Source organism: Oncorhynchus nerka, linkage group LG3 (assembly GCF_034236695.1).
Source record: "Oncorhynchus nerka isolate Pitt River linkage group LG3, Oner_Uvic_2.0, whole genome shotgun sequence".
Taxonomy (NCBI): Eukaryota; Metazoa; Chordata; class Actinopteri; order Salmoniformes; family Salmonidae; genus Oncorhynchus; species Oncorhynchus nerka.
In genome coordinates this window covers 14521460-14534812 of record NC_088398.1, presented here as the reverse complement: position 1 = coordinate 14534812, position 13353 = coordinate 14521460, and the positions used below count along the sequence as shown (strand labels likewise).

At 41.0% G+C, this 13353-nt stretch overlaps 1 protein-coding gene across 2 annotated transcripts; it reads left to right on the top strand.

The window, feature by feature from the left end:
* The first annotated feature begins 4460 nt into the window (after positions 1-4460).
* LOC115102218 (antizyme inhibitor 1-like) lies at positions 4461-13254 on the top strand. Of its 2 annotated transcripts, none has more exons than XM_029621915.2 (12): positions 4461-4563; positions 6515-6637; positions 7941-8216; positions 8638-8811; positions 9180-9352; positions 9482-9610; positions 10474-10555; positions 10692-10766; positions 11020-11182; positions 11358-11473; positions 11718-11932; positions 12230-13254. In XM_029621915.2, exons 3-12 carry the CDS (start codon positions 8115-8117, stop codon positions 12342-12344), a joined length of 1344 nt encoding a protein of 447 aa, XP_029477775.1. In that variant the 5' UTR covers positions 4461-4563; positions 6515-6637; positions 7941-8114; the 3' UTR covers positions 12345-13254. The 2 variants fall into 2 exon arrangements, with proteins under 2 accessions (XP_029477775.1, XP_029477766.1); XM_029621906.2 differs by lacking the exon at positions 4461-4563 and adding an exon at positions 5614-5817.
* Positions 13255-13353: the final 99 nt, after the last annotated feature.

Here is a 13353-nt window from a genome sequence, read left to right as displayed (position 1 = left end):
AGAGGCCTCTGGTGGGGGAGGGGAACTTTTTGGCGTCACGTCGTTGGACAGACGACCTCAGCTGGTTTGGAGGAGGTACTACAGCATGGACATTTCAAAACAGTAGAATTTTAAAAAATACACAATTACTTTTAAAAAGTATCAGGGTTGGTGTCAGTTGATCCATTTCAATTTAGGAGTGCTATTTATTTACAATGAGTAATTTTGACCATTGAATTGGAATTGCATGATACCCTCAAGAATGTACTGTACTTCTTGTGGGGCTGGAGAGGGAGAGAGAGGGAAGGTTAGAGAGGGAGAGGGAAGGTTAGAGAGGGAGAGGGAAGGGGAGAGAGGGAGAGGGAAGGGGAGAGGGGACACAGACAATCTCAAATGTCCAGTCAGCTGTAATTTGGGGTGTAGACGTTCTCAATTTGGACAGGAGTCCAGCCGTTTCCTGACTCTGGGTGTCTCCCTGCTCAGAATTCAAGGAAAACCATACAAAGGGATATGTTTATAGTTCAGTAGGTCTGGGGTGCATTGTTTGGGATACAATGCCTGGTCTGGCTGGAGCCAGCCGACCAGCCAACCCCTCAAATCAAACGACAGGCCAGGGACCAGGGTGGGCTGCCCACTGTTGGCCACAGGCCAGTCTACAGGGACATGTCTGGGCACGTGCACTGTAATCACTGTCTCATTTGGTCTACAGACACACAGACTGGGTCTGGGTCATTGAGTGAGGATGATGATGTGAGGAGAGTTATTAAGTGTTTCCTCAACAAAAACTGCCTCTAATACAAGTCAGTCATACAGTGTGAGATTTCTGAAAAACCTATGGATGAAGGTCATCGCTGTAACTTTGTGTATTTCAAAGATGGATCTCAACCTTCTCTAACATTCCCATCTCAGTTACATGGTTTAATACATCCAAAGCATTACACAAAATAGAGCACCAGGTTTGTTGTTGAGTCCTACCAACAGAAACATGTGTCACATGCTCCCTCTAGTTCTAATGCTTTGTATACCGTGCTTAACTTTACATATCACATGTTTGAACTTTTACACGTTCATTTGAGTGAGCATGACACTGACAATACATCTTACTACAAAAACATGACATGATTAAACTGTAAATGACAAAAAAATATACAACTACACATTCCTTCTACTGTGTACAAACTTTCAAGATCCATATAGTGTCCTCAGTATCGTTCACTGTATTCAGGTCAGTTCTATTTCCCCAGCTAGTTATTCTGAGCCTTCTGAGGGGCATTACAGTAAATCTAATCTAGTATGTCTGAATTATTATGGACTGCCTAGGGCAGAAAGGGGGAGGAAGGTTTTAAAGAGGGAAATTGTGTGAGATAAGCATTATTTTGTATTATTGTTTCAGTGGCAGATTGGATCTATTTGTCAACCTCTCTGATACTAGTGTTACAATGCCAACATGTCCAAGGCTCGAGTCCAGAATCAGACTCATTGACTTCAAGAAAATGTTAGAGACTTGAGAAGAGAGGGATACCGGAGTGCTTTTACAGGTTCCTTTTCAGAGTTCAGAGTAACCTGTAAAAACATGTTTTATATATAGAATGAAATAGAATAGAATATTGGTATTTTATAGTAAATTAGCGGAATGTAGTAACATTTATTTACTGTGGTCAAATTCTCTGACTGTATTTACACAGTTTGTATTTGACCCTGCTCAAAATTCATCTTAGAGAAAAGGTCTGTGTAGAGGTAGTTTTACTTATCACCATTCTTTGGCAAATGCGTAAGGCTGAAACACCATGGTGTTACTCACAGCATTAGAAACAAGTACTAGATCAAGACCCATTGTATAATGCAGAGACTGATGATTGACTGTATTAATTTAGATTTAGCCATTTCAACCTCCCCATACCTCTTCTACACAACAAAGAGTGGAGGGATTCGCTTGACCTACCAAAGGACATGTGCTTAGACAACCACTGTGATGCCAGTTATTCAATGAAGAATTGAGTTTTCCACCACGTTCACTAGTCTTGTGACATTGTGCTTTGTTGCAGTGTAACATAACACTATCTAAGAACTGTGAGGAATACTTTAATTTGTCCTCAAATGTAACTATTATATTTTTGTTGAAGGTGTAGTGATTTGTAAAGGCTGTAACGGCGTTCGTCTGTTGAAAGAGAGTCGGACCGAAATGCAGCGTGTAGGTTACTCATGTGCTTTAATAAAGGAAATAGCGATACATGAAATAACTGGGAGAATACAAAACAACAAACGGAACGTGAAACTATACAGCCTATCTGGTGAATACACAAAGACAGGTACAATCACCCACGAAATACAACGCGAACTCAAGCTACCTAAATACGGTTCCCAATCAGAGACAAAGAGAAGCACCTGACTCTCATTGAGAACCGCCTCAGGCAGCCAAACCTATACCACACCCCTAATCAGCCGCAATCCCAAATAATACAAACCCCAATACGAAACACAACATATATACCCATTTCACACCCTGGCCTACCCAAACTATTAACAAAACACAAAATACAATGACCAAGGCGTGACAAAGGCAAATAGGATGGATACTAATTACACAAATAGGTTTCCCTTTTATAGGAACAATAACAATAACATACATTGGTTATTGATTATTTTAAGTTCCACTATGATTTATTATCACAATCCATAGAGTCCTCTGATAAAAGAACATGGAGCTTTCATTGTGTGTAAAATATGTGGTGTTTGCTCATGCAACAGTAATTGTGTTCATATCATCTGGCTGTTGGTCATACTAAATAACTGTGTGTATAATGTAGGCTTTAGTGGGGTGATATTTTGATGTAATCTGGCCCTGTTTGCAGATGAGAATTCCAGTTGCACAATGCACGCCACTGGAGTGTTTTGTGGGCGGTAAACACTACGACAGCAAGTGTGCTCAGTGTCCCGGGCTATTATGATCACAACAATGGAATTAAACATTACGTTTTTCTGGAAGCCACTTTAGATGCTATGTGTGATTATGATTAGACTCAATGCATACCCTCATCTACAGTCTTGGAGAGCAGACACAAAGCTCGGAACAGATTATTTTGTGTTGTGGTCCATAGGATAAACTTTCACTTTCAAGGCTTGACAATTGGCCAAGAAACTTGTATTTGAGCAAAACAAACAGAACCATTGTGTATTTTTCCCTTACCAATACCCATAGCTCATCTGACATTATGAATTCACACTCCTCTAACCACTCTATCACACTTATCTAAGATAAACTGGCCACATGTGTGGGGTTTGGACTTTGCACATAAGCTATGTACCAGTGACTATTCATAGGAGCTAAGTGCATATCCTAAGCTTACTCCATCATTATATAATAAGGAATTTAAATCATATTTGGTCCTTTGTAGGCTAAATGCAAAGTGATCAGGGCCAATTGAGGATCATATGGGACCAATAATATTAGTATCATAATTGTTCTTAGCTATATAAAAAAAAGAAAGATGTACATTATTACAGTTTGAATTGCAATTTAATGTTTGAATTGTAATGCATAAACAGGCACAGTTATCCATATATTTCATTTCAACATTCATTGCCCCCCCCCCCCCATGTCTCCAAAGAAACATCTACTGTGGACATCTACTATGTAGATGAAAATGGACATTGTCCACAAAACAAGACAGCTGATATGGATTCCTGTAAGACAGTTGTATGAAAATAAGAAAGGGTACAATAACAGTAGCCTGTTTTTATATTTTCTAAATATAATATTAAAAAACAGTTCCCAAAGTATACAATTTCATGAAGTGCTATTTTCATTCTCAACATGCATTTAGCCTATCAACTGATAAACAACACTTGTGAAACCCGGTATGTGTGGTATGCTGGTGGTGTGTCTAAACCTTAGGAGCCATGACTAACGTCTAAAGGTGATCATAGCCCATACCACAATGTAAACGCATTCAATCTCTGTAGCAGAGTGCAGCATAGGTTTGTGGCTGCAGGATACACAAGTTTTAGGATAGTCTGGCTGGCTGTTCAGACAGACCCCAGAGGACTACACTAACTAATTACTCTAGTAATCCATTGTCTGTAAAAAATAAAAACATCACAACAAAATGTAATATTACCTACATAACCAAGTTATCATTGATACAATAGTCTACAGGAAATAAAAATAAACCTGTCAAAAGAAATCAATATGCAGGTACCCAGTCCCCCTGCCTGAAATTAAATTAATTGAGTTTTTCCAATTTGGAATAGACCTCCTTCTCCACCAATAGGCAAGAAGGGTGGCGTGTAAATTCATATGTGGGAAATATACCCCTTTGCGTCTTCAGAGGGAAGCAAAACTTCACAAACTCTCCGCAGACAAGGCAACGTGGACGTGAGGAAGTCAAGAGGCAACGTGAACGTCGTGGAAATCAAGAGGCTGAGGTTGTTTAAAAAAACAAAAACACATGCAACCTAATTTCACGCTGTTGAACTTGAAGCATGTGTTTCCAGAATACAAGAGAGGAGTACCAGTGACAATTTGTGGGCAACATTTTACAGTTATCGCGGTGCCATGAGAAAAAGCATGAAGACGTAACCAAGGTAACAATACTATCTGATTGAGACGTTACATTCTCAGAACCGTAGTAGTATTTTCTGGCAATAGTTGAATATAATATAATATAATGTTAAAGAGGCAATCTGCATTTCGAACAATAACAATCCACCGACCCCGCCACTGTTTTGGTAAATAGCTGAGGAATGGACTGAATAAATTAAATTCATCGACAGAACTATGGATGAAATGGTCTGACCATATAAAACATGACGTTTGAGGCTATACAGTGTTTGTTTACAGTTACATTGTTTACAAAAAATGTGGTCGACAAGCCTATATTTTGGGTTATGATAGGATACATGAGGCATTTATGAGTTATTTTCAATAATGGATGGTTAGAGATCGTATATTTAAACGTTTTTTTGAATTTTTTAAAATAAATAATATAAGTTTGATTAAACATAATTCTCAGCATATCAATAGCATATGTATAATTGTAAATAATATGATCACAACAATATCACACATGAGGAAAAGACAGTAAATGCTTAGAATTAAAATACAAGCCAGACAACCTATCAGTCGCATTTGCTTTGACAGCTCGAAAACCCCGCCTATCTGACGTCATCCCCTTTCTTTCCAAAGATATTTATAAGCAAACCAAGATAGACCACTGCCTATCGTTTCCAACAGGAACACATTTGTTATAGTGGGCAGAACGCAAGGAGGTGGGCAGAGCCAAGCACGAGCTAGCGAGATCCTATTTGCCTGTTCTATCCTACATCTGCATATTTCCGTTAGGGAACGCCTACTGTGTGAAATGCGTGAATGGAATAACTCAACTCGCATTTGCTCTCCTTATAAACAACGCGATGTTTAAAAATGTTGACAAAGGGCAAAGTCTACAAAACTTAGTCCACTCTGTTCAAAACAGATTTTAGTTTAGTGAAAATAAAAATGTATTGGGATCAAATGTTAATCGGTTAGAAAATTTCGGCCAAAATCCATTTCCTTCCATCTTCTCCCACTGCTCGCCACTGGGCTTGAAGCGAATGCTTCAAATTTATACATCCGGTGAAATATCTGTTTCATTGTTCTATCTGTGTTTCTTCCTCTCTGTAGACTTCGGCAGTTTTGCTCGCTGCGTAGCTACGAAAGGGTTCGATTTAGCTTCAAATCTCGATCTGCACCTTCGCTTTGATGGCATTTTTTCTTTCCTATAGTGCCCCCGCCACTCTTTGAAAATTCCACCTAAAAGGAAAAAACGATCCACCCCAAATATTGGGTTTTATTCTCACGTAAGTACCTACTAGCTAGCTAGCTTGGTAAGTGGTTAACGTTAACTGTTTAAGGAGGGAAAGTAGCTAGAGTTAGCCGCAGCTTGCTACGTTAGCTAGTTAGGCAATGAACGAACTAGCTAACGACTGACTGTCATTATTGTCGTCATTCATCAAAGTTATTTAGCTAGCTATTTTAGTTTATTATATATTATCATAACTAGCTAGCCAACTGCGCTAAGACAATTAACGTTAGTTACGATTAAACGTTATCAGTGTTTCTAGCACTCGGAGTCTTATTTACAGCCATTTATCACACGTTAGCTAATATTCGCCTGCTGAGTTGGCATGTAATGTAAGTTAGCTGGCTAGCTAGCTATAAACGGTTTGTTTTGAAATTTCAGTGTTGTTATTTTGGAAACACAACAGTGGTACAATCAATAGCTATTTAGTTGAGGTTAGAACTTAGTTAACAACATAAGGTACAACGTGGCACTTGCATTCATTCAAAATTGAGAAATAATGATTTGAGATGACAACCATAACAACCTAAAGAGAATTTCACACCTGTTATAGCTGTGAAAACCATCAGTCCCTAACGATCAATTAACCTATGTCTTGCTTTCCCATTCAATATTTAATTTGATCTCATCTAATCCTCAGAGCCAGCTTTCCCTCTCTTTCCTCTTGACTCAACTGTATCTTGTCTTCTGTGCAGGTGTACAATTACTACCCAGACGGCTTAGGGGCGGCTCTCCGCCGAGAGCCGTTCGACTTCAACGCCGAGCCACCTTGGGATCCTAGCTGATAGTGGGGGAGCTCCATCTCCTAACTCGTCCATGTGAGTAGACATCAGGTCGCATAGGAGGAGTAATGTTCTCGGTTCAGTTTAGCCTCTTAGATCATAATAAATATAAAATACTATGGACAGGTTGTCCATGTCCTTGTGGTGACTGTTTTAATAACAATAGCATAGTGTTGGGCTACTTTTATCTGATGCTCTCTGTCCCTGTTTTTACTGGTGACTGGTTAGATCCAGTAACAGAGAGGAGGGGCCACTCAGCTATGAGTCATAGTTGTAACACAATGTTTTCCGTCTTCACCTTTAACCTAAATATGATGATTTCTTTGTGTATGTCATGTTGTAAGTATACTGTTAGATTTGTGATATGCTTTTATTTCCTCCCAGATCTTTGCCCCAGTGAAGTTGGTGGTCTGTAGAGTTAAACATTTGTCAAAGTTGCACAAATGTTTTTTTCCATCAACCAAAAAGAGACCATAATTTGTGACCTTTGATCTTTTGTCTTAATTGTAGTGGGTTGTTTTCAGTGTATTCAGACTGCTGAGATGTTGTTTTAGTCATGCCACGGCTGGCCTGTTTCTTAGAGCTGTTCCAGCTTGCTATCATGAAGCTGTCTCTGTGTTTTCGAATTGCCAGTATGAGGCTCCCAGCCACAGAACAGAGACAGGGAGACACACAGCACCCTTATGATCACAATAGTCCAACCTGGCTGTGCGACACTGCACCCCTCTGATTACAGACAGTGTTCTGGTCCAGTCCAGCCGTCAGACATTGCAGTCTGAGGCCAACCAACCAGACATTGTGTCACTGCACACACCCAGGCCCACAGACCCAGGCCCAAAATGCTCTACTGACTGACGTATTATGTAACATTATTGAATGCAGAGATCTGACATCCCATGCCGCTGGTATTGTACCCAGATAATGCCATCAAAAGAAACCTTTATGGGTCACTGCCAGTGGGATTAATCCTAATTGTCGGGAGTAATTGATGGTAAGGTAAACAAACTCCATGCCCCAGAGATCTTGTTTTCACAGTGGCTGTCCAGACACCCAGGGCTTCCCATACACAGCCCCATAACGTGATTTCCACCAAGACCTCTGATTGGCTGACCTCACAAATATCTTGGTTCACAGCTGGAAAACATCCTAAAGGCTTAACTGGTCAAACTAAGTGTAACATTTATAGAAAAGTAGACCAACTGCTTTGGCCTTTTTCTGTCAAATAATGACCTATTTCTTTCCCCCCCATTTTTGTAATAATTAGATGGATCTAATTTTCCCCATCCACTTCAATAGTTAGGGCTATATTTCACGCTGCCTCTCTTCCTGTGTTTTCCAGTTTGCTGCATACTATCTAAGGGCTCAGAGAGAGACCACTTCACCCAGGGGCTCAGAGAGAGACCACTTCACCCAGGGGCTCAGAGAGAGACCACTTCACCCAGGGGCTCAGAGAGCGACCACTTCACCCAGGCATAATTCTTTATGACTGGCAGATTAGCAGACAACAGTTGAGATGAAGGGACTAGCTGATGAACCAAACTACTCCATCGCCCTGCTGGAGGGAGCCACGGCCCTCAGCGACATGGTTGAGAATCACATTTATGAACAAACACTGGTAAGTACTGTACAGAGACATTCTCTGTACATTAATATACTTGCTACTTTATAGCGTATCAAGTTGTGCCCATGGAAATTAGATTAGTTGATTGCCTAATCCAGAAATAGATTGATAAATTCTAGCAATCAGCACATAAATAAATTGATTGAGGATGTGACAAATACAATGCTGCTTTGTAAAACTGTGTGCCAGTCTCCTTTCACTTGGTTGAAGTGACAGTCATTGCGCCCGCTCTATATGCTTTCAGTTCACACCAGTGGAAAAATAAGGTTGTGGATTTTTCTTATATAATTGTATGGTGTTGGTTGATAGACAGTAAGAATAATCAGTCATTGTGTACTTGACAGATACAGGTGAATGACATAATAGCATGCTAGACAGCCAGTAAACCTGTCGTGTCATGTTTTTCCTCCCTCAGGCTGAGAAGAATGCGTTCTTCGTGGCAGACTTGGGGGTCCTTATGAGGCAACATGTTCGCTGGCGAACCCACATGCCCCAGATGCGTCCCTTCTACGTTGTCCAAGCCAACAGCAGCCTGGCTGTCATTGAGATCCTAGCTGCTCTCGGCACTGGCTTCATCTGCACCAACAAGGTGCCTGCAGCGCTCTCTCCCGCTACTACTGTCATAACACTGCAATAGCATAACAGACAACCTGTCCAGATCAAATTGCATTTTTAGTGTAGATTAATTTACGGGTCCTTTTCCACAGCTTTAGGATGTGTTTTTCAGTTAAATGCATTTTATAGATTCATGGCTTACATCAGTTGCAGCTTCTCACAGCGCTGTTTAGGATTTGTTGGGCCAATTACTGCTTTATAATTGCTTCATAATTCAACTGGCCTCTACTTACAGAAAATAGGAAGGAGCGCCATCTAGTGGAGAAATGTCTCGCCACAGATCATGGCTCCTTCACTACTTAGAGCTGTAATATCAACACTGATGTTTTTGTGTTTTTTCAGTATGAGTTGGAGCTTGTGCAGGGCTATGGTGTTCCCTCTGAAGACATTGTCTACAGCGGTGTGTGTAAGCAGATCTCCCAGATCAAGTACGCAGCTAAGAACGGCATTGACTTCCTGGTGTGTGACAACGAGGCCGAGCTACGCAAGATCGCTCGCTGCCATCCCCGTGCCAAGTAGGTGTCCATGTAACTGTTATTAGACCGTTATTTTAAAAGTCTATATTTCATACTCTCTACAATACAACTACAATGGCTATAGATATGAAATCCCTAAAAATGATCATCTCCCTCGTCTCTGCTCAGACTGCTGCTAGAGGTGTCCACAGAGGCTTCCGGTGAGGAGATGGGCATGGCGTTTGGCTCCAAGCTGAAGGACTGCAGGCACCTGCTGGAGAGCGCCAAGGAACTGGGCCTGCAGGTGGTGGGGGTCAGGTAAGTCCTTCCGCAACGCCACCCTTCCTCTCTAGTCAGAGTTCATTATTATATTCTAGGTTTTTTTCTTTTGTCTTTTAATTATGTGCTAATAAATTAAACTGTATGTGTGCAGCAGAATGGTGTGCCTGTGTCCAATACTATTTTCACCCTGAGGAGAAAATAGTTTACTGTATCATTGGGGATTGACCATTGGACAATTCAGCAGTATTTTTTTTTTTGCCTGAATAATATAGTCACTTGCCTGAAAATGTGAAAATAGTTGTTTACACCCAAATTGCTGTAACTTGTCAGTCACTTAACAATAAGGAGGAAGTAGAAAAATCAGTTTTACGGGCCTGCTACATTGGACGTATAACTTCCGCAGAGTGTGAGACACTCCTATTAATTTCAACCAAACCCTGGGTGTAAGCGTGCCGGCTCCCCAAGAGGTTTGCGCTGCTTGTGCTGAACTACGTTCTGGTTCTATTTTCAAGATTTCAACATGCAGCTCGCAGCCGAGAACAAATAGGACATAGTAGCTAGTGCGCTGTGCTCTGACCACACGTTAAGCTTCCAGTTAAGCAGGCTACTGAAATAAATAAAAAATAAATAAATTATCGCCTGCCTAATGAAGCTGCCCGGCTGCCATAAATTGACCGTCTTTCACTTAAACAATGGAGATGAACCAGACAGATCAGTTTTAGGTTAGGCCTACTGGAATTTTTTTGAAGTTTTGTTGTTTCACTTCATTATTCCATTTTGTTATTACTTTGGGTGACCTCAGAGCAGGCTCGACTTGCCCGTCTGCTCAGTTTCTGTTCCTCAGTCAATCCCTAATTATATGGTATTCCCATGACGTCATCATTATCCCCATGATGCAGGTTCCACATTCCCAGCTCCTGTGACGACCCTCAGGCCTACAGCCATGCAGTGTCTGACGCTCGCTGTGTCTTTGACATGGGGGTGAGTTAGCTAGTGCTTATGTTATGGGACATTGAATGTGCATAATATGTGAAGGAGACAGTCTGAAATATGAACCACCCTCCTATTATATTTTGTTTTGAAGTTTACATGTATTTTTCTTTAATGTTGTTTTCAGGAGGATATTGGCTTCAGTATGACAATCCTGGATATTGGAGGTGGATTCAACGGCTCAGAGACTCAGCTGAAACAGGTCAATATTGTATAATAGTTAGCTCGTTACATAGTTTAGTTTAGATGGATTACTTCAACTGAATTAATATGTGACTCAGTCAGTCAATGGTCACAAACAACTTCACCTTCTTTCTGACGTCAGGCCTGTACTAGTAATGTATTTTTCAAAGGAAAGCCTTCACACACAGCTTTACTTTTTGAATTTGAACAAACACACTATAGAATGCCTGTTAGGCTGAAGGTGCTGACAGTTCTTTTCCCTCTGGTAACAGATTAACAGTGCAGTCAGGCCGTTGTTGGACCTGTACTTCCCTGCATCGTCTGGCGTCTCCATCATGGCAGAGCCTGGCAGTTACTACGTGTCCTCCTCCTTCACCCTGGCTGTCAACATCATCGCTAAGGGAGTAGGCGCCCGGGATCTTTATGGCAATCACGGTCAGGGGCAGTACCTTCTCAATACCTAGCATATGAAGTCAAATGCACTTCCATGGTGTGGTGGGCTGGTTAAAATCAGTGCTATAGTAAACGTGGTTCAGCAGACCTAGATGCTCCAGTAGACCTTTTCTACTATTTTTGTCTCATGACTCTTGACTGCCATACCTCTTTACAGATGAACCATCTCCCAACGATGAGCCAGAGTTCCTGTACTACATGAACGATGGGGTGTACGGCTCGTTCACTAGCAAGCTAGCAGACAATGTGATTCCAGCCCCGGCTCTGCCCAAGGTGAGTTTTGGCTTCAGGGCTTAGTAAACTAAATCTAAATAAACAAAATTACTAATGAAATGGCAAATATTCTGCATTTTCATGATTTTTGCATCACTAAGAAAAGTTCTGTTCGATTCAATTTCCTGTCTCAAGCACCCTGGAGTGAATATTAGGCTACATCCCAAATGGAATCCCTATTTACTCATAAGCATGGCCCATAAGTCTCTCTAAATGACTCTCTCTGTGTCCCTGGATGTCCCAGAGCGGTGTGTCTGAGGAACCGGTGTTTGCCAGCAGTCTGTGGGGTCCGTCGGGTGATGAGCTGGACCAGGTGGTGGATCAGTGTCTGCTGCCAGAGCTCAGTGTGGGAGACTGGCTGATCTTCAACAACGCTGGGGCCTATAGCCTGGGCCCTCCGTCCACTTTCACAGATTCACCCAGACCCCCTGTCTACTACACCATCTCTACTGGAGACTGGTAAGAGACAGACGAATGTCAGGGTCAGGCTGGCACTGTCACTGTTTGAAATGGGGAGCTGTTGAGGATTTGATTTGATTTATTGTTTGAGGTGAGTTTCCCTCATTTAATGTATGTAAAGTGCTTTCACCATCTGGAAAAGTGTTATTAAATTACATCAGTTTATTTATTTGGGACCTACTGAGTTTTATTTTAACAGTTGTGCTGCCATTGACTTAGTTTGTTCTATATTGTTTTAGTAGTCATTGAAGTGAAGATTAGTTATTTTCAACAAGTTTTGTTTTTTGTTGTTGACAGGCTTGAGATGCAGGATGCTGGTATCACCCAGGACATCAGCATGAAGAACTTCTCTCTGGTTCCCTACTTCCTCCACTCCAGCCAATCAGATGAAGCCCTGTCGGTCCCAGCTTAGGCTAGCTGAACCAATCCCATGTCTCTGCTGTGCTGACCTCACCTGGTCAACATTCCAATGGGAGGAAAAGACTGAATGGTGTTTGCTGGCTAAAAGCTTTTTATTATTCATTTCATAAGTAATTGAGCTTTTTTGGGGGGGGCCCTATACAGTATGTTGTTGGCTCTCTTAAGGAATAGCACAGATGTTCCTTCCTTTTCCACATGCAATAAAATGGATGAGTCTGTAGGGATGGACCTCCCACCTGTGGTTACAGTTTACATACAGTAAATGGAATTTAAAAGTTATACATGAAACGTGTATTATATTGCCTATATGTCTCCTTTTGCCAGTCTTGTAAATTCAATTGTTTACCTACTCAAAGTGGAGCAGTTGCTTATTTGAACAAAAACCTGATGTTTTAAAGCCCTTTTTGGATGCTTCGCTAAATCATATTTATGTTTATTTATGGTTTTGTTTGTTTTTTGTGCTATGAATATTTGATCAAATGGCATTTATGATCAGTCAGTATTTAAAAGGGGGCATACAGTAGCCAATGATGCATCCCAAATGCCACTCTATTTACTGCACTACTTTTGAACAGGGCCCATAGTGCACTACTTTTGACCAGATCCCTATCTAGGGAATAGTGTCATTTGGGATGCATATAACAGTACAGTTCCTCAGATAAAGGGGAACTCTATTTGACTCAAGCAATATGACTACAGAATATCATTCACCAAACATCTCGTTGATAGGGAGCTTGTGCTCACACTCTAAATATAGACCGTCTTGAGACTATTATCATAATGCAACATTGATGTTTCATTTGTTTTTTTAAATCCCTCTTACAAGTCTCTGGAAAGAATGGTCTGTGAATTGGTCTCCAGTTTTGCCTAAAGTAAATTAATATAAAAGCTCTGAATCATAATGTTTATATGTTGTTCTTGCTAGTAAAACATACATTTTCACCCACCGCTTATTAACCGCACTGTTATACTGGTAACATGAGCCACTATACCCAAACATA